The following is a 25,746-nucleotide window of genomic DNA, read 5'->3' as shown; positions in this document are numbered from 1 at the left end:
TTGTCATTATGATTAAATTTAAGTGTCTAAAGAATGTTAATATTCTTTAGTTGTTAAATGGACAATAAAAGTAGTAAAGCAGCATTTATTGAAAACAGACTTTCATTGGATTTTAGGATTTCATGGCTAAGGAGTTGAGAATCAGAACCATTTGCCTTATTAAAAATATTAAATTGCTTTTAAACAGCTCTACTGAGAGGCTTTTTCCTACGCAATTTTCTGCGTGAAATTGAGTCTATATATCTTGCTAAACAAAAATAATAATTTTGGAAATAGGATTTTGCTTCTGTTTCTCACTGATTATATTTAAATTAGTTTCAAGGTAACCCCCAGCAGTCCTTTTGTTCCCCTGCTCTTCCTGAACTTCATAGCTCAGTATCTGGGCCTCCAGCAACCATACTGTTTCTGGGAACCAAGTTCGCAGAGTCTAACATTTGAAGAGTACAAGGATTCATGAGACTCCAGAGATTAGGTAGGGATTCAACAGTCCTGTCCCAGCGGTTGTCTTTCTGTCTCCTGGGTGGAATGCCGGGAGCAGCGGCATGCAGCCAGTTAGGCGGCTGTCAGGTGCTTGCAACGCGAGTCCAGTACCATCAGGTGCTTCTAAGATGTGTCAGCAGAAGCACTGAGAAGCGAGGCTAGCGTTCACTGCAAGTCCAGTTTGAATTGTCCCCACGTCCTCCTTGTTTTTTAAAAAAATTCATGTATTTTAGAAGAGAGAGAGTGCACACGCGCACAAGCAGGAGCAGGGTGAGGGGCAGAGGGAGAGAGAATCCCAAGCAGACTCCGCCCTGAGGGTGGAGCCCGATGCAGGGCTCAATCTCATGACCCTGAGATCATGACCTGAGGCAAAACCAAGAGTCCGACGCTCAACCCCACCCAGCCTCCTCCCCCCCACTACCACCACAAGTCCTCCTTCTTCCTAGCGTCTCCACCCAGGCAGAATGGAGGGGTGACCTTAAGAAACTGTAGGATGTAGGAGAAACAGATACGTCAAGGAAGAGGGCAGACCACTGGGTAAAGAGAACGAGATACCAATCCTGCCAATTCCACAACCACCACGTTACTGTTCTTCACAACAGTCTGGGCCGTGGTCAGGTGAAGCAGAACGGTTGCAAGCCTGGCTTTGGAGTCAGATGTGTGTGTGTGTCCCAGACCTCCAGAAAGGCTCTGGGTGACTCAGGGCAGATTAGCTCCCCTCTCAATCTCTGTTCCCTCCAATGTAAAGCACAGATAACTGCTCCTCACTCATGGAGTTGCTGTAAGGATTAATCAGGGCAATTGGTATTTTCATGAGGGCCGTCTATACGTGTAGACACCACAACTGGCTATTTGGGAGGCCAGTCTTGTTGAAGAGTCTACAATTGAAGATAACCAAGTTGTGTGTGAGTAGAGTCAATTCAGTTTAGTTACTAAAATGACTAGGTGACTGAACACACTGCTTTTCCCTTTTATAGTGAGAGTCACGCACACACCATTTTATAGGTAAAAAATTGAGATTCAGGAAAACAACATAACATGCTCAAGAAGCAAAGCTGGTAAATGGCAGGTGCAAGTCAGCCCAGGATTCTCTCTTGTGTAAAGAATGCACTCACCTGCTGTACCTGGGGGCTGAGTGTGTGCCCGTGCACACACACATGGACACACATATAGAAGACACATACGCACACATACTCTGATACACACGGACATGCAAGTGTGTGTGCAAACATGCGTGAACACACAGACACACATATACCCAGACATACGTGTGCGCACGCAGACACACACGACACACGCACAGAGATATGCACATTATCTTATATAGCATGTATCTTTATTCATTTAGACAATTGAGCCACAGCTTAAAATATGAAGGGCTTTTTTCCTTTAACATTCATTCAGCCTCCTTAAGCCTTGTTCATAGGCCCTCACGGAGGATACCAGCCAGTTCCCTGCAGAACCAAGGGAAGCATTTGTTTGCCTTCATGCATCCGTAGACTTCTCCTGGCCACTAATTTGTGACATTCTTTAAAGAAAGGCAACAGGCTGCCCTCTCTTGTCCCTGATAATTTAGGGATCCAGCACTAAGGATTTTTCTGAAATTCTTTTACTACTTCTGACATAGAGTTTGCCTATCTGACAGTGTCTACTGGCATTCTCATAATGAAGGAACACCTCAAAGTGGCAATTAATTAATTAATTAATTAAAGGCCTTTTTGTGGTCTTGGTTCTGTCTCTGACCAACTGTAAAACCTTAACAGAGCATTTCACCTTCCTGAATTTTCGTTTCAGCAGCGGCAGAATGAGAGGGTTGGACTAGGCAAGTTCTAAGATCCCATCTAGTATCGAAATTTGGGAGCTCTGTCAGTGGCCGGTGTCATTCTGCAGTATCCCTGATGACACTGTGCTTCGTGGCCCACCTGATTTGGGCACAGACCCGTCAACTCTTCCCACCCGCCCAGCTTGCGTAAGTTAGGGATTAAGCACAACAGCGGCATACAGTCCACATCCGTTCTCCTAGAAGGAAAGGAAGGAAGGTGTAGCCTCAAAAAAACTAAGTGGGATGATGCTTCGAAAGCGCCTAATTTTCTTCTTGCTCCTTAACTGGAAAGGAGAAAGGCCTGTGAAATGCTCTACGGTAGAAAGGCAGACGTTCCAGGTGAGGCCAGGCTGGTAGATGCAGAGGGCCCATCCACACTCCCCCTGCTTCACAGGAGATTACAGCCAGAGACCGGACTTCAGCACGTAATGAGGGCACGCTCTCCCAAGTCTGGAGGCTGGTTTGGTGTGGGGGATGCTTCCGTCAGCAGCTTATCATCCATGCATATGCTACGTGGAGAAATAAGTGCTATCGATGAAATTCAATTATTTAATAGCAAAAACTGTCAGCTTGATGGTGCCCCAGACAATAATTCACTAGAAAATACTGTCAACCTGAAGACTGACCCACTCCATGAGCTGAAATAATAAGCAATAAAAATGGTGCCTCAAATGAGGTTTACGGGATTGCCATGCAACCTGGTCGAAGCAGGAATCTTTCTAGCATCTTTTCTATTATTGAACATCATTACAGAGAAGACACTCTCATTACTTAATGTGTTAACCCTGGCTCATTTGAAAATCCTGTTTAAGCAGTTAGAAAAAAGTGCTGCTGGGTCAAGTTTGGCACAGCCTCAGTGTAATTAGAAGAAGAGGAGGAGGAGGGAAAGGGAAGGGAAGGGAAGGGAAGGCAGGACAAGCAAAGTGGAGGGAGAGGGTGCTAGAGATCAGTAGGAGTTTTCATTTTGCCCTGTTTCTTTTGTGACTATACAGATTGTTAATCATCGTTTATCTAAAAATCATAAGCTGACTTGTTCATTTCATGAACAAGGGTGCTCTCTTCATGCTGGTTGCAGTAGGTACAACAGCCTTAAAGAAAGTCTATCAAAGACCTTTGTATGAAATTGTGGCTCATGTTCTGCTTCAATAATGCCATCATTTACCGACTATCTTCTACGTGGCCAATGCTCTATTTATATTATTTCTATTCCTCACAGCTATACCCTGAGGTAAGTTTTTCCCCCCCTGAGTTGGTAACTCTGAGGCCCAGGGTGTTTGTATAAACATGTTGAGTCAGGGTCACACAACCAGCAAGTGGCCAGCTAGAATAGGAAGACCCATCATTGTGAGTCCAAAGCTGGTAAGCTTTTAGCGGAAACCCTGGATGTCCCTTCTACAATCTTAATTCAGGTCTTAAGTGGCCAGATTCAAACGAGTTAATTCAGGAGAAAGGGACAGTGTTGATGAGTCCTTTACTCTCAGTTACACATGGTGAAGTTAAGGGTTTGGAACTAAGTGTGAAAGCACCAGACAGAGGTGCAGAAGGACCAGAAAGAACACCAATTGTGGAAAGTGGACAGGATCAGTCACTGCAAGGTTAATCCCATCATGAGGAACCCAGAAGCCCTTCCAGATTCTTTTTGCTGTCTTGGAACTGTATTTATAGCTACTGCTAGAAACCATGTCAGATCTTTGGAAACAAAAAGAATCCATGCCCATCCTTTTTCTTTTTTTTCTTTTTTTTTTTTTTCTTTTTTTTTTTTTTTTGAGCTCCTGCTGTTTCCTGGTGGTATGAGTAGTTATTCAGGTAGCTTTTTCATGCTCCGAATCACTAGCGTGCTAGAACTAATAGGAATAACAATTATTTTATATTCTAACAGGAGATGTGAACAACACAGCTGTCATCCAACTTGGTTTTCGTTCCTTTTCTAGTATACGGCTAAAATATTCGCCTTCATGATGCTAGTGCATGTAACATGGGTGACAAAGCTTTTCACGTAAAAATTATATGTTGGAATCTTCGGCTTCTCTGGAGACTTGAGTTCAAGGGGTCAAAGACCCACCACCTAGTTGGATAGCTCTAGACAAGTCCTCTCATTTCACGTGTGAAATTGGGGGATTGGACTAGGTGACCTCTGTCTCTGGAACGTGGAAATGCTAGAGAGTTCTCTGAAGGACCCTTCATTTTCAGCAATAAATGTCCACTTGCTTTCCCTGGTCTTACTCCTTGAAATTTAGGGCTCTGGTTTTAATCAAGTGGAATACCTGCTTTACAGTACCTGGTAGATAAATTGGGTAATTACGCCAACTTGACTAAAGCTCATTTAAGACATCTAATGCTTAAGACATACTGTCTGATGGTCACATTAACTAAATTCAGTAGCTGCTCTTCCTTGCTTTGAAGTCGATATTAAGAAAGGAAAGCTTCTTTAACTTTTTATCAGAGCCCTTTTCAAAACTGCCTTCACTGGATTATAATTTAGTTACAGTTTTAATTTTTATCTTCAAAATATAATATTTGAAAAGTATTATTCTCTCTTTCCTTAGAGTTAGAATAGTTATTCATGATGTCACTCACTATAAAGAAAACATGATCAATTCTTTAGTTAAAAGAAAAGAAGTTTTTCCAGCAAATTCTTTTTATCACTTCTGCAGTTAGAAAATCATAAGTGTATATAATTCAATGTTTTTTTAATTTGCTCTGGCCATCAGAAAGCTTACTCGATTTTTTTTTTTTTGCCTGAGTGGTCAGAATTAACTCAATTCAGATGTCTGGAAGCACCCTTCATTTCTGCTTTCTTCAGACATTCGTGTCCCATTTTATCTTAAAGTATGTTATGCTCTATTAGTAAGTACAGACCTGTTCAAGTCCTCTAAAAAGTAGTAAGAATCTAAATTAAAATCCTTTTTTTGTTGTTTTAAATAATAGCAAATCTGTCCTGTTAACCATTATTTCCCTAGCACTTAGGGCATTGTTCAGCAGTGATAAGTATTTGTGGGAAAAGAATGAATGAATTTATATGTCAATGTTTTTCAATCCACATGTAACTGGATTAAAAGCCTGTTTTCACCACATCATACGCTATGTCTGATCTAGAAGAAAATCTGTATAAATGCACACTCTCACACACGCATATGCCATGTTTCAAAAAGTTCCAGACAGGCGTAATTCATGTATGATGAATACATATACACAGGACATGCTGGTACTCAGATGCACGTATTTGTACACTTAAAATGCTATTTTTGTACATGCAGCTTGGATCTGCAAATCTATATTTAACAGTGGCCTTGTCTATCAGTTTTCTTAGCGAAATTTTACTGGTGTTTAGCTGATCATCACGGTGCTAACCGAGAAAGAGGAAAAGCAGAGGGCATGAGGAAGGAAGGGTTATAGTGCGCTGCAGAGAGAAGACTATCTGGGGCCATATTGGTAGGTAGGCAAGGCGACTCGGGAGTATCTATTGACTTAAAAATGTCAGTGGCAGCAGGATACAGTGTTGAATCAGGGAGCTTCAACTCTGTTTCCAAAGGAGGCAGGCCAGCGACCCAGGGGCGGGAGTACAGGAGGGCGGGGGAGACTAGCAATTATCTTCTGGCCCTTGGATATGCTCTAGCTGGTATTTCTGAAAAGAATATTGGCTCGTTGAGCTGTTTTTCTCTTAAATTGCTTATTACAAAATCTTGAGGAAAACACTGCGCTGAAGGGCTCCAGAATGATTCAGCGCTCTTATTTGCAAGCCTGGAGTCACATCTCTGAGGCAGCTTTTGTGTGGGGAGGCGGCGCTCAGCTCTGCAAACAATGCGCCATCACTGGGTCCCGTAGCTCTTTTGTGGGCATCACAGCCACTGCGCTGTGAATACAGTTTTAGTGTTTGCTTACAAATCAATGCTGGAGGCATGGGGTGGGGGGCTTTTCTTCCCCAGGCAGGAGCCTTTGTACACTGTTTTCAGTGGGGGAAACATGGCAGCATAATCCAAAGAGGTGGGAGGAGGAGAAAACATCGCTACCCCCCACCACAAACACACACCCCAAAGGCAGAGGGGAGCCTCCTAAAGGGACTTGCAGCATTCATTCTTGCTGTTCACAGTCTGCTCTCTTGATAAAGACCTTGTCATTCTGATTCCTGCAACCAAAAGCCACTTATCTGAACCAACAGGCTTTGACATCACCCCCTGACCCCCCAGCCCATTCATCTCTCCTGCCTTGCGGTTGCCTGAATGCATCTGGCTGGGGGCTGTGTCTTAGGTCCTGTTAGAGCATCTTAGACCAGAATCCAGCACAGAGCAAAACAAGAGCTTACTGCTCAGCTATTCCAACTTCCCCTTATTTTGATAAAGAAACTGAAACCAGAGAGGGGACGTGTCTCATCCAAGGTCACACAGGACCTGTTTTAGAATCCTTGGTTCTTGCCAAACTTTGCAGCATTGTTTTCGTTTTTCTTTTCAAGTTGGCATTTGCAGAACCAGCCCCTTAGCACTTATTCCATCCATGCCTGTCCCCTGATCTTCCCTAAGGACCTCTGAGCAAAGACCCAGACTTTCCTGAGCCAACTACCTAGCAGCACTGAATGAGTGAATGGTCTCACCACTGGTGGACAGTTTCCTAATCACACAAGCCTCATGGCAACCCTGTGCAGTTGGTGTTCACAAACCCATTTATGAGATGGGGAAACAAACTGGGATTCTGACCCCAACCCACAGGTTCTGATTCCAGGCTCAATCCTCCTTCCATCTTGTCACACTTGTGCCTCCTGGAGTTTAATGCTTGTAAGCCATAGGTTTATTCTTATTCGTCACACTGTGCTCTTGCCTCAGGGCCTTTGCACAAGCTGCCCCCCCCCAGCCCCAACCCAAGGAAGGCTTTCCCTCTGTCTGGTTGTTCTCACCATTAAGGTCTCAGCTCACAAGTCACCTCTTCGGAGGATTTTCTCAACCACCCACGCACAAGTACACTACTTGACTTGTTATTTGTCTACATTTCTAATGCCTAGAACTGTGCCCGACACATAAATCATAACCAAATATTCACTGGAACAAAATGAATGGTACAAGTAAAGTCACTCTTTCAACCACTCCATTCCCTTTGAAGAGTCGCTGCAGATATCGGTCCGGGTGAGGGGTTCAGCCTAGGCTTATGGTACAAAACAGTGATTTAAGATATTTTTAGAGTTCCGTCCTATAAACTTAATAGCATTTGTTGCATGCTTTAAGCAGATGAGAAAAACAGGTCATAGACCTACAGATGATGAGAGGGGAAAGATATTTTTAAGATGGTTTATATGGAAGAAAACTGCCACAACAGCTCCATTCAAGGTTATTATTTATGAGAGACTAAAAAGCCACCGGCAGACAGACTTGATTGTCAACCTTCACTGTAGTCAGCCTGCCCTCTAGGAAAAGTGCACATGAGCAGTGAGGGAATGGAGACGCTCTGTCTGAATGAGCCCATCCTCCGTCCAAAACAGGTTGTACTACGTATAAGCATATAACCTCTCTTAAAAATCTCATTTATCTTTTCATCCGCACTAAGGAGTTAGCAATGGCTCTCCTCCGTTTCCAGGAGACAAAGCACATCAGGATCCTTGAAGTGCCCGAGAACATGGAAATCACTGAGGTCCCTTTGTTGTCAGTGGCAGGCCTCTTTCCTAGGGGCTCACTGAAAATCACAACAGAGAGAAGGGAACCCAGGCAAGCAGATGAGGGGTGCCGAGTCGCTGCAATCGCTCTGGATTGTGTAAACCAAAGCCACGATTAGAATCTTAGACACTCAACTTACATCACCACTTTGCCAGCACATCAACTCACAAGCCTCTCGGTCAGAACAAAATCTCATCAGGTGATCCCGAGACCGGAAAGGCAGGCAAGCAGCAGGGGGTGCTGGGGGTGGGGAGCAGCTGCTGAAGAGCTGGACTCCTTCTGTTGGTTATGCGGAGAGACAGACGTTAGCCACCAGAATGAAAGGGAGCCCACTTCTCAACAGGGCCAATATAAACCAACCAGAAAGCATTTTGCCTAAGATGAAAGGAAAATCAGACTCTTGGGAAAGAAGAAACTAGAACCATCCACTCATTCCCCGAAAGAGCATTCAGCATTTTATACATGATACATGCAGGGGCGCCAGGGTGGCTCAGTCGGTTAAACATCCAACTCTTGATCTCGGCTCAGGTCATGGTCTCAGGGTCATGATCTCAGAGTCGTGAGATCAAGCCCCGCATGGGGCTCTGCAGTCAGTGGGGAGTCTTTGGAGATTCTCTCTCTTCCTCTGCCCCTCCCCCCACTGGTGCACACATGCACATGCTCTCCGTCTCTCTCTCTCTCTCTCTCAAATAATTTTTTAAAAATGATTTATGCAGAGGATTATTTTAAGAAGGGTATTATTTTGGGCATCTGGGTGGCTCAGTTGCTTGATCGTCAGATTCAGGTCATCATCTCAGGGTTGTGAGATCGAGCCCTGAATTTGGCTTCATGCTCAGCACGGAGTCTGCTTGAGATTCTCTCTCTTCCTTTGTCCCTCTCCCTGCTCTCTCTCTCTCTCTCTCAAAAAAGGGGGGTAGTTATTTTCTAATTAAACTTTCCTAAAACAATGCCAAATGAGCTTAGATTTTATCAGAATGGATCTCTGCTGGACAAAGCACAGAGAATTTTTTCCTCTGGAAACAGTGGGTCAAGTGATTTCAGTGAAGTGGTGGAAAGAGGTTTAGCTCTCATAAGCAAGTCACTTAAACTCTTCGAGCCTTGGTTTCATCTTTAAATGGAAAAGTAATACCTACTTGAGCAGCTTGCTAGGAGGATGAAGATTAGGTGGCATGGATATATTTACCCACGTGCATGAGGATAAGCGCTCTGTAAGGGAACCTGAACTCTTAGCTTATCACAGCAGCATCTTAAGAGAATCTGGGCGGTCTCTAGGCTGTTCTGTATGTGGGGCAGGCTTTAGTACACATCTAACCTTATGTAAATTTCAGCATTTTCCTAGGACATAACATTGAGCTGTTTGTTGAAAATTACAGGGTTATTGCTGCCCAAACAGCTCCTCTGAAGCTCAACTGCCTACACTCTAGGAGGCTAATTCAGACGCAGCTGCTGATATTTACACAGTGTTATCAGAGCCCTCTGGCCGATCTTAGAACCTGGTGTGCTCACAAACCACCCACTATAACTAAACCATCGAAACTAGCAGGAGGCATCTACACTTGCTGAGTATTAGTTCTACTTGTTGAAGGTTTATTTCTTAGGTGCTCAGGACTGTAAGGAATATGCTTCCTTATTACAGAGGCCTGAAATTCTATTAATCCTACAATCAATAAAGGGTAAGAGTACAGTGAATTTCAAGATATTTAGCCAGACTTGGAGTTATTTTGCAAAAACAAAGCTTGGGACAAAACCACATGACTAATTATGTCAACCTACAATCATTTAGGAACACTCAGTTCACACAGAGGAAGTCTTAAAAAGAGAAAGCGGCTAAGCTACGCAGTTGGTTTTCAGCTTTAAACTGATTCGTTTTGCTAAAATCAAATTTACATGGAACTGGAACTCCTTAATGGATCATCTTTCGTTTTGACACTGGCCACGCTTGCTGAGAAATATTTCTGACACAGTAGCTATCTCTTGCATCAACCACCCTAATAAGGTCCACAATGGCCTAAGCTGGTAAGGTTTCTGTTCTTTCATCCAGGGGTTCATTTGTTCCAGACAAGGTGGAAAGTTATTCAGAGAGAGTGAGTTGGCTTCTTGTGTCCCTTCCAGCACTGACTCACATCACAGGTCCCTAGCCCCCCAAGTATGAACTGAAACCAGCACTGGTCCTATAGAGCAGAATGGCCCATAGCTGTCTCTGGCTTGGAATTGGGGGATGGGGATAATTAACAGGGTCTCCGTAGGTGTCCTCTCCATCCCAGAACAGGCCAGCAGTCCGAGTTACAAATCGATAGCAATCTTGAACTCACATTTCATGCACACTGGTGTTGCTATCCAATGCATTTATTTATCTAGGGACATAGAATGAAAACTAGAGACCAGTCAAGTATCCAGGAGTAAACTACATACACTTAGATGTGGGCATGCAGGTGCACTGTATTCTAGACATCGAGTGTCTGCACTAACTCAAATCCCCACTAGCTAGTGAAGAAGGACCTCTCGGTAAACCGCTAGGCTTGCTCCAGGCCTTTGCCTGCAGGGACTAGGGCAGTAAGACTAGAGACCAACAGCAAGCTTCACACCATCCCCAAGGACGACTAGCTTCCCAGGGACTTTTTCACATTCCAAATACATTTCAAAGAAAGCTTCAAGAAGGAAAGTTCTTAGAAAGAGCTGGCATGGTATCAACATTACAGGTATTCTAGTAACAGTTTTACTGTACTGAAAAGACAGTAAGGAGTCACTTCTCTTGAGGAACATAATAAGCACAGATTAAACATTGTACATTGTGGGGCGCCTGGGTGGCTCAGTCAGTTAACCATCCGACTCTTTTTTTTTTTTTTTTTTAAAGATTTTATTTATTTGACAGGGACAGCCAGCAGAGAGGGAACACAAGCAGGGGGAGTGGGAGAGGAAGAAGCAGGCTCATAGCGGAGGAGCCCGATGTGGGACTCGATCCCAGAACGCTGGGATCACGCCCTGAGCCGAAGGCAGACGCTTAACGACTGCGCTACCCAGGCGCCCCATAACCATCCGACTCTTGATTTCAGCTTAGGTCATGATCTCAGGCTCACGAGCTCAAGCCCCGTGTCAGGCTTGGTTCTCCGTGCAGCACCTACTTAAGACTCTCTCTCCCTCTCCCTCTGCTCCTCCCCTTTGCGCCCCCCCCCATAAAATAAATAAATATTTAAAAAAAACAAACATGGTGTCCCCAGAAGTCAGTCACGCTAGTATGGGAAATGGAAGACAGGAGCTAGAAATGGCATTGAAAGATTTGTTGCTTTATAGGTATAAGTAAGTTATAGGTAGGACAGTGTGTGAGGTGGCTACCAAAAGCCCAGTGTGTACATTAATGAGAGTGAATAGTGTCCAGAATGCAGAAGGTAGAAGGCCTTCCCTGATGCAGGTGAGTTAGGTGTCTCTTAAAGTTACACTCAGCGCCACGCGTCATATTCTAAAAAAGAAGGATGACTTGGCGCTCAGAGGAGCACGGCCAGCCTGATGAAGAAACGTGGAGCGAGGACTGAAGTTAAAATGGGAGTAGCTGGCAGCAACTGCCTGAAGGAATGGCCTGCGGAGCAAGACTGGACCTATTCCATATGGCCCACGGTGCTCCGGGACTTGGGCAAACGAACGGAACCTACCAGCCAGAGCCGCTAAAACTTGGACTGTGAGATCATGAACTCTCTAGTAGCTAAGACTCTCGAGTGTGGCACGGGTGACCATTTGGTAGACAGATTTTAAAGGAATTCATGTGGCTTTTTTTATTTAATATTTTTTATTATATTATGTTTGTCACCATACAGTACATCCCTAGCTTCTGATGTAAAGTTCCATGATTCATTATTTGCATATAACACCCAGTGCACCATGCAATACGTGCCCTCCTTAATACCCATCACCATGTTAAGCAGGGAATTGACCTTAGCAAGCTCTGAAACCCTCCCAGTGCTTTAAGTCTAAGTATTTTCTAATACCCACATTTCATTTGATAAAAGCAAATGCCTGCATTTTTTTTTCTGTGTTTTGACAATGCACAGATCTAGAAATCTGAGTAAATTGTGTTTTGAGATCTCTCTTGATAAGGAATTATCTTGCAATATACCTGGTGGAAAAATTGCTGATATCTTCTATTTTTCGTCAGAGAATATATAAGTAAGTACTTCCCAACCATTAGGTTATAGGAAAATGTTTATAGCACTTCTCCAAAATCCAGAACAAGAGGTAAATTCTTGTTTGGGGATGAATCTTTGGGTTACTGAATTTAGTGACATACAGAAACTGTTATGAGTGGGAAGAGATGAATAAATGTTTTCTCACTGAAAATAAGATACAAATGCATAAAAGGGGAAATGGAAAGAAATTTTTTTAGATCCCTGAGTGAGCAAGACAGTATAAGCCACTGGGTTCAACTCAAGCCTCATGTATCAAATGAGAGAGGAGAGGGAGGGAAAGATACAAGAAATCTAGAGAACAAGAAATTCAATCAAATCATAGTTTGTCATATTTCCTCTTAAAATGAGGAGGGATGAATTTGCAGATTGCTAAGGTTTCATTCATCTTAAACATATTATGATTCCGTCAGTACCTTTGAAAGCAGAGAAATGGAAATCTACAACTGAAGAGAAGAACTTTTTTTGTAATTACTGTTTATCAGGTTACAAAAAAAAAAAAGTGATAGCTATGGGGGAGAAAGCCCCTTCAATTAAGTAAGCTTGTTAATTTGTTTGAAGGCAAAAAATCTTTGTGCTCAGAAACTAAAGGGACACAAAATCAAATCAACCCCAGTTGGAAAAAAAGGAATAAAATTTCATAAAGAACTTAGGCCCCAAACAATGTGTGTTGAATGTAGAAAACCGCTGTAGTGATCCGGCTTCAAGGTTATTAATTTGTATATTACGTGGGGCTGTCAAGTAACACTTGCTGGGCTCGGATCATATGGACGACAGTGTGGTTGGCTGTCCTTTATCCACTCTGTCATCCTATATCCACTCTGTCACACTCCTGGAAAGCATCTGATCATTCTTATTATTCCTTAGTTGGAGGGAATACTCATGCAAAATAAAAATGGACTAATTATGAGTAAATACCTAAAAGTAATTGAAAGTCAGACCCTTCCTCAGATTCATAGCAACATGCATTCCCCAAACTGCTCTCCATTACAGACTTGTGACAATGTAGTCCAGTTTCCCAAATTCAAGAGTGAAGAGCTAGATGTAAACCAGGGTGTTTGATTCAAAACTACACGGTTGACCTTTGACAATGAGAAATGGAAATGAGAACTTGCTCTACTCAAGTAGATTCCAAAATGGTCACAGCCATGATGCCCTCCATTTATTTGTTTTCTGTGTTTAGTTTGTCCCCAAGGTCTTGAGAAAGATCATGTGGCTGACTCTACCAAAAATGTATCACATCTAGAAAATAAGTTACAATACAAACCTGGTGCATCAGTGTTTTCAAATTCCTAAAATAGGCAACATTGTATCTATATAGCACCAGGCATTAAAAGTATTCTCAAAGTCAGACTTCCAATCAAAATGTGATTGATGCTATACTCAACTTGCTTCAACAAGACAACATGTGTAATACAATGTTCCCTGGGCTGTGAGATCAAATCCCAACTCAGCCATTTACCAACTACGTGATTATTTTAGAAAGTCACTTAAACTCTGAACTTCAGGATTTTCGTTTGTACAATGGGATTAATAATACCTACCTGGCTGCATTATTGTAAGGATTAAATAAGATCAGGTATGTGAAAAAGTTTGTTTAGTGCCTGTCACTGAAGAGACACCCTATCATGTTCCCTCTCTCTGTTCCTTTCTCCCTTTTTCTTAAAATCAAGCGGCTTGGGGAAGCAGTGGTGATAATGACTCATTCAACCAGAATATGGATTCGTGAAACCAGGATACTCAGATCGTATTGATTTACTGCCTTCCTTCTGACAAGTAACAGTGATGGACTATGGCACAGCTGTCTGTAAAGGGGTTCACAGTTTTACAAAAGACTTTCACATTTCCTCTTCCGGTGCTCACAACAGATCGGTAATGGGGGAGTTAGGAAATTCAGTTGACAATTGAGGAGCTGAGGCTCAGGAAGGTCAAGTCCTGCTCCCAGAAAAGCTCTGAGAACTAGAAATCGTGTTAAGTCTTCTGACCTAAGTGTCCACTACACCTCAGTCGCCTTTTTTCCGGTCATCAAAGCTCTCCCTGAGGCCAAACCCTGAGCGCCTCCGGTGGGATGCACACTAACACCTGGTCTACATTAAATGCTCGGTTATGTGCCAAGTGCAGGTCTCCGGTGCCGCCTTTGTTCTCATGATCCAGAGCGGGGTCAGTGCCAAGTTCTGTTATGGCAGTAGTTGAAGTGATGCTCTCTCTCTCTTCTGTCGGTGGTTTGAATGATTTGGCTATTTTTGGAGTTATCCTTAGCAAGTCCAACATATCTCAAGGAAACCATAGGAAGGACCACGGAAGGATTAATCGAATGCAGCTTGTTATCTTTCCATTAGGGGAATCCATAAAGCTGAAAAGAAGAATTCTGAGATAAGAAGATCCTTCGCTTGAGATCCTATAAAAGGTCCCCCTCCCCCAACTTGCTTGTTTCTTTGCTAATGCAGAGGAGGGACTTGAAAGGATTACGCAGCCTCCAGTCAGCCTGGCTGCGCACGTACAGAACTGGCAGATTACTATCTGTGCCGTCACAGAAAAGAGGCGCCAGATGTTTTGTTTTTGTTTTTTATCTTCCACTGCTCTTTGCAAGGAACAAACTTTAAAGTATAGTCCTGATGGTGATGGATGAACATCGTATTTCTTTTTCCTTCTCCAAGACAAAGTAATTGTGCACCATACATGGCAGTCAGCGGTCATTTTTAATATTTAAATGGCATCTGAGTTGGAGATTAAAATGTATAAAGAACAGTGTGATCCCAGGGAAGAGGATAGGAAGCCATTTCTACTTTCAAATGTAATAAAACAGATGGGCCTCCCATCTCAGACTTAAGTGCTAAAATATTTCAGATACCTCGTAATGCTGGAAACCTACAGAAGGAAATTGCTCGGTCTCTCTGTCCCTCTCTCTCTCGCACACACACACTTATTTTGCATTGTACACGTATAGATCATGAAGATAATTCCAGAGGACAAGATTAAATTTTGTTTCTAGACTGCAACCTCAGGACACAGCACGTTGACTAAGCAATTAGGTAATGACAGGGAAACACAGGATAATCCTAACTGGAGGACAATAACACTCACCACTGTGCTCATCATTACCTTGAACTATCCTCACTGTGAAGAGATGATCTAATTACTCCCTTGCACGTCCCTCATGGGAAAGGTGTTATTATTTCCATCTTGAAGACAACTATAATGTCTACTCTTGATTTATAAGTGTCATTTCTTCTGAGAAGCTTCGCTATTTGCTTTCTTGCTCGGTTTCACAATGAGTCTTAGACACCCCAAATTAAGTAATTTTGTAGAATTACAGGCAGAATGATCTGTTTCCATAAATGATTAAAATTCAGCGTTTTCCAAATTGTCTTAATCATATACCCTATGAAGTTATAAAATGTCCAAAAATACAGAATATAGGAACTTATAAGGATCATATACAAAATAAATATAACCGTAAAATCTGGTGCTTTCCCTGAGCTTTTGTAGGGTACGAGCAACTCTCCCCTCTCTGGGATGGGGAGTAGGGGAGGAGAGAAGGTAGAGGATGGATTAGCATGATTCCCCTCTTCCTCTTTCTCTCCAATAACTGAACCTGAACAACTGCAGCCTTCACAGTAAGTTCTTCCTGGAGCTAAAGCATAGGGTGAAAGGGAAATGGGAAGAAAAGTAGAAGGAGGAGCAAAGAAGCAATGGATGAGCAAACAAGAAGGGAATGGGTAATAGAAACACTGAATGGCTGGCCTTAAATATCCCTGTCATGACACAGGAGGCTTCCGAAGGGACTGTGTTAGTTTGCCAGGGCTGCCATAACAAAAAAAGACCACAGCCTGGGTAGCTGAAACATAGAAATGTAGTTTCTCACAGTTGAGGAAGATAAATGTCCCAAGACCAAGGTGTGGGCAGGAAGGTGTGGGGGGGCTTGGTTTCTCCGGAAGCCTTTCTCCTTGATTTGGGAGAAGAGCTGTCTTCTTGCTGTTTCTTCACATGGTCTTTCTTTATATGCAGGCATCCCTGGTGTCAACGCACCCCAGTATCCACCCTCCTCTTACAAGGACACCAGCCTGATTCAATTAGGGCTCCACCCTAACAGCCTCATTTTAACTTCTCTCTTTAGCCCTATTTCCAAACACAGTCACATTCTGAGCTTCGGGCTTCACCAGGTGAATCTGGGGAAGATAATTCAGCCCATAACATGGGCTTTTATTTAAAATCATCTCCTGCTTTCAGGCAAAATATTAGAAATATGTAATAACCATACAGCATGACACTACGGGAAACAGCTATTAAAAGGGAAACTGAGGCACATTAAAGCTTTTAAGAGTTTATTTGAACAAATAATGTATTCAAATCAGGCAGAGCCAAACCACAGTGGTTTAGGACAGGAGCGAGGGGAAAGGCTTTTGTAGAGCAGAGGCGGAAGCAAAGCGAGGAAATTTTAAGTGGTTGCCTTACTTGGCAAAGCCTAGGTGGCTGCTTGGGATTGGTTGCTCTAAAATTGTGTTTTCTCAGATACGAGTGTATTTACTGAAATGGATGTGGCTTAGGTTGGGATTTGCCTTCACAGATCAGCAAGGCATTAGAGTCACCTCAGACTAAGGGCCTCCATCAGTCACTTCAACATGGTCGACAATGCTTTTCAGCCGCCTGACTTCAGTTCCCGACCTACCTTAGTCTCCAGAGGTGATTCTGTTCCTCTCCTGGGGGCTTCCTCCCAACACTGCTCTGGAGACAGTCCAAAACCTCAAAGGGGAGGCTGTTTTCTCCACAGATTCCCAAAGTTTGTTTGCATAATAATTCTGGCTGTATGCTCGTGGAAGAGCAAGACATAGCCTCGTCTCTCTTTCTGAGACATGAGACTTGTGATAAATGGAGACATTCCTCTTTTCGTGTTCTGCAAGAGGCACTTTTCCTTCAAAGCTCCTTTGCCTTCAGGGTTTTCCCAGTAATGATCTGCACCAGATGGCCTCACCACTGAGGGCCTCACAGAAAACGCACATATTTGCTCCTTGCTGGTAATCTCAGGTCACACGGTCAGCTAGAAAGTCTGACAGCCTTACCTGTTGCCAATGGCATTAGCTGGACAAAGGAAAGTAGATCCTTGGTGACAAAGTTTGTGGGGACGGGGGTGAACAAAGTCTTCAAGGGGTTGTTTCCAAAATGGCACAAAACACATGAAATTATGTTTGCCACCACTTCAAGAAGAGTTGACGTCCAGTATCCCAATTTTAAAATATATGAGTGGGGATTATATCCCATTATAAATGAAGTGTCTGTTCTAGAATACTATTACTGATTTCCTGGTTCCTTTAAATAGTAAGCTTGGTGCATTTCTTTATGCACTGATTGTGATGTAATTGGCAGACTTGGGTTATGTGTGTATATATTGTGTAATTAAGCAGTTATATAAAGCCAGTGGGAATTTGTGCATGCATTCAGTCATTCAGCAAGCCCTTAGCCAGCTTATCCCACATGCTGAAGATGGGACCAGACACTAGGGACACAAAAATGAACAAACTCTTGCCCTCGCTGGACTTGTGGTCAACAGGAGAAGTGAATGGCAGTCTAGAGAGAGATTGGTTTTCAAGTTGAGTTTGCTTCAGAATTAGCTGTGCCACTCGCCCTCCACCCCACCCCCAGGTCTCTGGTTACTGATTCTAGTGGGGCCAGGAATTTGCTTTTCTAACAGGTTCCCTGGTGATGCTGATACTGCTGGTCCAGGGACCACAGTTTGAGAACCACTGATCTAGTGTCACAAGTGTCAGGAGGCTATGGAAGCTCTGAGGAGGAATTTCCAGCCCTGGCTGGAGGGCAAGGGGGGCCATCAGAGGTTTAGCAAAGGAAGTGAGTCTTAAAGGATGAGTGGGGAAGGGGAGGGAGGGAGGGATGAGGACCTGCCAAACACATTTAGTTCTAAAGGACGAAAGTAGGAGAAAGTACTTATGGTTTGAAAAAAATGCAAATAATTCCTTTGGCTAGGATGAAGTTTGAAGTAATTGCAAGAGATGAAGCGGAAGAAATATGTAGGGCCCAGAGCTGTGATTGAGGGCCTTGAACTGTGCATTATTTAACCATGAATCCCCAGAGTCAGGCTCCAAGCTGGAAGAAACTTGGTTAGAAGAACTCTAGTCATCATTATCTTTTGTCAAGAGGCTTCTTTCTGAGCCTGGCACAGGGCTTCCCAGTCTTTTGGAAGAAATCCTTTTCATTTCCCTGAAATGACAACTCCCACTGGAGGTGATAGGACAGTAGAAAGGGTGTGCTGATTGCATACACCAGGAGTGGGTGGTGGCTTAAGTTTTTGCCATTGACCCATCAACCACAGTGAGGGGGTATGTTGGTAGCTTAATTAATTGGTTAATTATGATTGACACTTAGAAAATCCTAAACTTCAATAACCTCCTGCTTCAATGACCTCCTGCTTACTCAGAGGGGAGGGATGACAAGGTCTAGGAAGGAGGGAGTTGGAGAGAGGAAGACCCCACTGAGCCCAGGTTGTGATGCTTTGTGCTTCGTTCCTCCCTCCAGGGGAAGACGACGATGATGACGAATGTGGGGAGGAGAAGCTGCCCTCCTGTTTCGATTACGTGATGCATTTTCTGACTGTGTTCTGGAAGGTCCTCTTCGCCTTCGTCCCCCCTACAGAATACTGGAATGGCTGGGCCTGTTTCATTGTCTCCATCCTCATGATCGGCATACTGACAGCTTTCATAGGAGACCTGGCTTCCCACTTCGGATGCACCATTGGCCTGAAAGATTCTGTGACTGCAGTCGTGTTCGTCGCGCTCGGAACTTCGGTACCAGGTAGAGAATACATTCATATATGATGTCCCCCAGATGTGGAAGCCCATTCGCCTTCTTGACCTTTTCTTTCTCACAATTTCAAGGACTGTGATAACAAACAGGCCTATGAAAGGCAAGAGCCCAGACATATAAATAATGTCACCGCCAGAAGACTGTCATGACATTTTTCAAGTTTAGAAGGCTGGTCAGGATCATTATGGGGACAGGAAGGCATTCCCAGAGGGACTGCCTGGAGATTGGTTTGATGGCTAGATCGATAGATCAGCTTCCCATTACAGTGAGCACTTTCAAAAACACAAAACAAAATTACAGAATCATCTTCAAGCACAAAATTTGTCTTTTATATATTTACTAACGTTTGGATAGTTTCCACGAAACTGTAGTGGTTGAGTAACTGAGATAAATACTTACTGAAGACCTGATACAATATTCTCTTGATCCAAAAGTTAATGTGAGTAAATTAAAAAAAAAAAGGAGACATTGATCAGGACAGGGCAAAAGTAATCCCAGCCAAAGCAAATAGGCCAAGTACACATTTCATGGATGTCCTTTCATGCATTCCTTGTAAGCTAAATTTTTCTTCCAATCTACAACTGTAGCTCATTGTAATTGCCCAGACTTCGAAGAAATCATCCTCCAAAATGTGACCTTGACAGCAGTAATTTTCAAACTTTGGTGACCATCAAAATTACCTGGGTACTTGCTTAAAAAATGCAAATCCCTGCAACCCACCATCCACCTGTGGGTAGATCTAGAGGAAGGGCCCAGACATGCGTGTTTTAAGCTCACAGGTGATCCTGGTGCACACCGGAGCCTACTGTATCCCAAGTCCTGGACCCAGGCCCCAGTACTAGTTGACATCTTGACAGATATACAGCTAACCCTGGCTTTTGGGTTTGACTCTGAAAACAAGTGCAGTTTAAATCATGTTATCTATCTCTTCACTGGAATTCACTAGCTGTTCTTCTCCACTCAGATATTTATCACTTCGGTGTCTCTGAGCCTTTCTTTGTTTGTAAAATAGGGATAATCATACTGAACTTGCAGAATCACGGTAAGGACTGGAGAAAACACCTATAAATTATGCATCTAGTAAAGCATTTGAAGCATAGAAGGAATTTGATTAAGACAATAACTTTTGTTATTATTTATGAATAGGTGACGATGATCTGACCAGTATAGATTTGGATACTTCATCCTTGAGTAACCAGAAATAAACTGTCCAGATAGTGGTGAGCCATTGCCCATGGTATAATCCAACTGGTCGACCATGTGGGAGTCCTGGTCAAGGGGCCTGATGGGGTTCTGGTGTAAGTGAGTTAATGGAGGACTCAGGGGATTTAGGGGGTCCTTGTGTAACTGTCTCAGTGAGTCGAACCATGCAAAGTCTTCCAGTTGACTGCTGATCTCAGAGGAGATCAGATTCCCTCTCAACACCAGCTGTTTCTAGCAGTTCCAATTTTGGTCTTTATTTTGATTTTTTTCCCCCAAAAATAACCAGAAATTTAGCAAGCAGGAGGAAAACCTTAAAATATTCATTTTGTGAGTTGTTTTGTTTGGAGAACATATATACCAAAAGGAGCTAAACATAACGGTTACCCATCGCTCTATCTCAGGTTACTCTAGGAATATGTGTTGGGGTCTACTCTCCCTAAGGCTTAAATCTCTGTATCGAATGGTGCCCAAGTTAGCGCACGCTTCTGGCCCTGGGTTTAACCCTTGAGGAGAATATGTGCAAATTATGAAAATGAAAGCAAAATTACGTCTCTCATCAGAGTTACTCAAAATCAACCTACCTCTCTGGAAAGTCAGCAGTTGGTCCTACCAAATGCGTCTCTTGTTTTCCAAATTATCAAAAAAAGGCTTTTACTACATCAAATCCCTGTTTCTAAAAATATACATTTTAAATTTCCCTGCTCCTCATCTCAATACCTCAAAACTGGCTCCTTTTCCTATATACTAGTCTTCCAAAGTAGCTCTGTGCATCTCTTATATTAAACTCTCTTGAAAACTGGCGGCCCTACTGCATCGTTAATTTTTTTTTCTGTAACATGAAATGTGGATTACACTAAACCTTAGTGTTTGGAGGAATCATTTGTTCTGCCACTTAAAACCGGCTCAGGACCCAGGTAGGAGCATCAAGAGGTAAGAAAGGCTGTTGGGGAGAATACAGCAGAATCATGAGCTGTCAAAACGGTTTCCCTGCCCTGCCATAAATTCTTCCCATCGGGAAACAGATTTCTTTGCTCTGTTATCAGGAGAATTCCTGTAATTTGCTGCAATATGAGCTGTGTGGCAGGTTCCCCACACAATATATTCACAATATATTCACAATATATTCATAATCTTATTTCTATACACAGACATGCCCCCCAAAAGCTGTGCAAATCGAACAAGATGCTGAACAAACATATTTCCGACTTTAGTCTTGAACCCTGATGATTCAGAGCAGTGCTTTAGTATATCTCCTGACTCCTCAAAAAAAAAAAAAAAAAAAAAAAAGCTATTATTCCCGGATGACAAAGCCCAGTTGCTACAGGTAGAATAAAAGGGACGAATTCTTTTCACTCGAAGCTTACCACTAATGGGCATTGGTCCCGAGGCCCGGCTTTTTCTCTAGGCCGATGTCTTGACCCTTTTCCTCAAGTAGAAGGGCTCCAAGCTGGAGTTTGACGTACTGCCACCTCTTTGTAGGCGAGACCCTTGTATTCTCAGCTTGTGATGGCCCTAAGGCAGGACTGAATGTTTAAAATATCTCATTTAAAGCGTTTGGGTTTTTTTTTTTATATATAATATGCAAAATCTATGGCGGAAAAGAGCTTATGCCTTTCCAGGTGAGACAGAGCTTCCTCACACCACTGGTAGTCAGGTGCTCTCAATAATCTACTGGCGGAGGAGGACTCCTGAGGGTCATGGGGAATGAAGGGGCTCAAGCTTAGGTATGCCTAGAAGACCTTAAAGACTCGCACTTGTTAAGAGAACAAGAGTCTTCTTTTCCTGAATCACCCTCTGCAGAGCTCCTTGTCTAGAGAAGAGGGGTTTCCTGCATAGTCTCCTTGTACCTCTAAATGTTGGAGTAAGCAGAGCCTGGTCTCCAGCTCTCTTCTCTTCCCTGTCTGGGCTCACTCCCCGGCCCATCATACCTGTCTCCATGGCTTAAATGCCACCAACACGCCAGTGATTACCAAATGTATATCCCCAACCTCAACTTGCCTGAGTTCTAGATTTACATGCCAACTGCCCTCCCAGTATTGATGCTGGATGTGTAAGGTGGGGCTCCAAACCACCGTGTCCAAAGTAGAACTGCTTATTTCCACTGCCCAACGGCCTTATCTTTCAACCAAACCTATTCTTTCCAGATCTTACCTTTTGTCAGGAAAACAGTATCATCATCTAGCCAGTGTCCTTGATGCCTTTTCCCTCATCCCCACAGTCAAGCCATTCATAACATCTGCAGATCTTACCCCTACAGTGCTTCTTCACGGGACCCACTTAGCTCTCTCTCTACCACCAAGTCCAGGTAGGCTGTTCTTTCGGACTCCTACAAGGGCCTGCTGTCTGTCTCCATGCTTCTGCTAAGGAGTGTTTTAAGACGTAAATCAGAACACATTTCTGCCTACAATCTTCCAAGGGCTCCCTACTTAGGATAAACTTCAGAAGTATCCCCCTGGCTTACAAAGACCTATGGGATTTGGCCCCTCCCCACCTTTCCATTCTCTTTGACCCTTGCCCACTGCTCTTCAGCCCCACTGGCCTGTTTACTGTCCTCCATGCCCCAAGTTCACTCCTTTCTCAAGGTTGCACTAGTTGTCTAAAATGCTCTTCCCCTTCATTTACACGAGACTGGTTCTTTAAGTAGATCTCACCTCAAATGTCACTTCATCAAAGAGCCCTTTCCTAACCACCAACGTGAAGTAGATCACCCTATTTTCAGTAGAGTCTTTATTACTTTCTGGACATTTTGGTTTGCTTTTGAATGTTATTGTCTACCTTTTCCCAGTAAGGTTCATGAGAGCAGAAACCCTGCCCTTTCACTCTCTCATATCTTTGGCTCCTAAAATGATGCCTAGCTAATACATAAGTAATGCAATTGAATCGGCCCATGTGTTTGCGTGTGTGTGTAGACGTGCTGTGTCTATAAATTAATGTACAAATCAGTCATTTACACATTAGTATGAGTTACTTAAATCAGATGGTTTTCTTAACACCTTCTAGAGACAGCAAAGAATTAAAGTTATGATTGAGGGAAATGAACAGTAGATACTTTTATAGTGTGGCTTATTCTTGAGGAATATATGTGGGTAGGTTATTGTGGCAAGAAGGGCAAGCATAACTTCAGAGCACTGAGTCTCCTCTTTCACAACTTGGCTATGATGGAAAGTGAGATGAAGAGAGAGATATGTTGTCTCTTTTTCATTCTTTTCTCTGCTATCATCCCTGCTTTTAAGATCCAAAACTCAGGCCAATGTTTTTAAAACTTTAGATATATTCTGTGTTGTGTTAAATAGGCATTTTGCAGTAGCCTGGCTTGGGTTCTTAACTATGTTGTATCAGATTGTTTCTATAGAAAACAGGCTCAAAATTCAAGAGAAATTAATGCAAGAAGTTTGGAATCCAGCCATTTTTGTATTAGGCACTACCTGTTATCACACACTCTTTTAGCTTACAATTATTTACTTGGATATAACTGGGTATATTGGGTCAAGACATTCCAGCTGCTATATCACATTTGAAACAAGGATTTTCCTTTCATCTGTTGCTCCTACTGGAGTCAAGTAGAAGCAAGCATTCTTCCTTAATTACAGAGAAAACTCTTAGATGTTAATGAGTTGGGAATATTTTTACCTCACTCAGTTCTGCCTTGGTCTTTCTCCATACATCTTGATTGAGGCTTGTGCCAGAATCTCGCCTGCTACCCTGTAACGTCCCATTATGAGTTGTTTACTGCTGGGACCACAACATTTTAAAAATTGGGTATCCTAGGACTGTTTCTTAGCCTCTGGCATTGTTAGATTTCCTGTTAATTTCCAGGGTTTTAGATATCCTTTGAGCTTTGTCAAGTAGGAATTATTTCACTAGAAATTTTAAGTCATGAAGGGAAAGAAAATAGATGATTTGAGGCATTTTTTCCCATTTTGTATATAGAACCTTTGTTAAAAATAAAACCTTATTTTAGAGAAAATGTGTGCTATTTTTAAGTTACTTACTTCCAGATTTCTAACTGTCATAGGAAGAATTTGACAAAAAACCGGTTATCCTAGCAGTTCACTATGTTCTCTTAGCGTGGTGTCAATGACTGTGCACCGAGGGCTATAGCGAGGAGAACATAGAACTGAATCCAGGAAAGCTGGACTTGCCACCATTGCTCATGGTGTGAGTAGGATCAATATTTTGACTCAGCCTTGGTCTTCTTGCCTGTAAAACAGGCATGATAACACATGGCAATTTAAGCAGAATTGATGAGAGGATTAAGTACGATGGACCTCAGAGCAGCTTGTCGACTGAAAATTGGTATAAATCCAGGAAATAGGGGCGCCTGGGTGGCACAGCGGTTAAGCGTCTGCCTTCGGCTCAGGGCGTGATTCCGGTGTTATGGTATCGAGCCCCACATCAGGCTCCTCCGCTATGAGCCTGCTTCTTCCTCTCCCACTCCCCCTGCTTGTGTTCCCTCTCTCGCTGGCTGTCTCTATCTCTGTCGAATAAATAAATAAAATTTTTTTTAAAAAATCCAGGAAATAATTATCATTGTCTACACTGATAGCAACTCTCAAAGTGTTGAAAGGAATAGAAACCATCAGAAAATGAAAATGAATGGGAAAAATTTAATGAGCAGAGGTAGAAATTTTAAAATACTTAGCACATCGCTCCACTGTGTGCTAGGCATGCACACTGTATTTACATTACCTATTATCTTATTTAGGTTATATCATTAAGTGATAGGAAGTGACTTTTGTCTCCTCTGAGGTTTATTTTTTTGTCCCTTAGACCCTTCTCCTAAAAATGAGGGGTTTTTTACCCCTTCGACATTGTGCTAGAAAACATTTGTTTTTGCAGAAAAAAAAATTCACTGTGGATCGTTAACATGTATTAGTTTTTAGTTTCCTGACCTCTAATAACTCTAAAATTTACAATACTCTATAGTATACTTGGGTAATAGGACATTGCAATTTATTGTATCTTGCTGTTTTATTTCCCAGTGGATCCTAAAGTAACTGGTATGGTTGCGCAGGTTGTATACTGCAATCTCAAAGGATCACCATAATCTCAATGATACCCCTGGAGATATATGGGATACCATAGCCCATGGATGTATATAGTGGCAGCCCTGTCTAAAAGGCACTTTATTGCATAAAGAGAATGAGCACCAATGTCCTCAGTCACATGAGGAAGTTAAGGCTCACAGAGAATGAATTATTTGCTCATATTCAGTTCAAGTTTAAATCAATGATAAATTGTGTCTCTATTATAATCTGTGCCCAACCACTCTGTCTTTCCACCTTAGATTCATTTTTAAAGTTAAGCATTCCATACATTCTTTCCCACATACCTTATAATTTGGGGGAAATTACTCTCTGTTTCAATTTAGTATTTCCCACTTTCAAATCATGCAGCAGAATTATATTCAGGCTCTTTGAGATCAAGCACTATCATTATTCCCTTTGGCATGGAAAACACCTAGTAGAGTACATGCTTCAAAAAATTTCAAGAATGATAAAGGCCTATTTCTATACCCATAAATACTTAGCATTTCCTACATGTAAAAACTTAAACACTAAGACCACTAGAAATGCTTTTAAACATAGCTGGCCAAAAAAAAAAAAAAAAA

At 42.6% G+C, this 25,746-nt stretch overlaps 1 protein-coding gene across 2 annotated transcripts in view; it reads left to right on the top strand.

Annotated features, from left to right (window-relative positions):
• Positions 1–25,746, top strand: part of SLC8A1 (solute carrier family 8 member A1) — a 317,880-nt gene that overhangs the window by 271,491 nt on the left and 20,643 nt on the right. For both annotated transcript variants that reach the window (XM_008700195.2, XM_008700194.2), the window contains exon 7: positions 18,645–18,920. In XM_008700195.2, coding sequence (XP_008698417.1) covers positions 18,645–18,920 — 276 coding nt within the window. The remainder of the gene's footprint in view (positions 1–18,644; positions 18,921–25,746) is intronic.

This window comes from Ursus maritimus, unplaced genomic scaffold (assembly GCF_017311325.1).
Source record: "Ursus maritimus isolate PB19 unplaced genomic scaffold, ASM1731132v1 scaffold_6, whole genome shotgun sequence".
NCBI lineage: Eukaryota > Metazoa > Chordata > Mammalia > Carnivora > Ursidae > Ursus > Ursus maritimus.
This window is presented reverse-complemented; position numbering and strand designations above follow the sequence as displayed.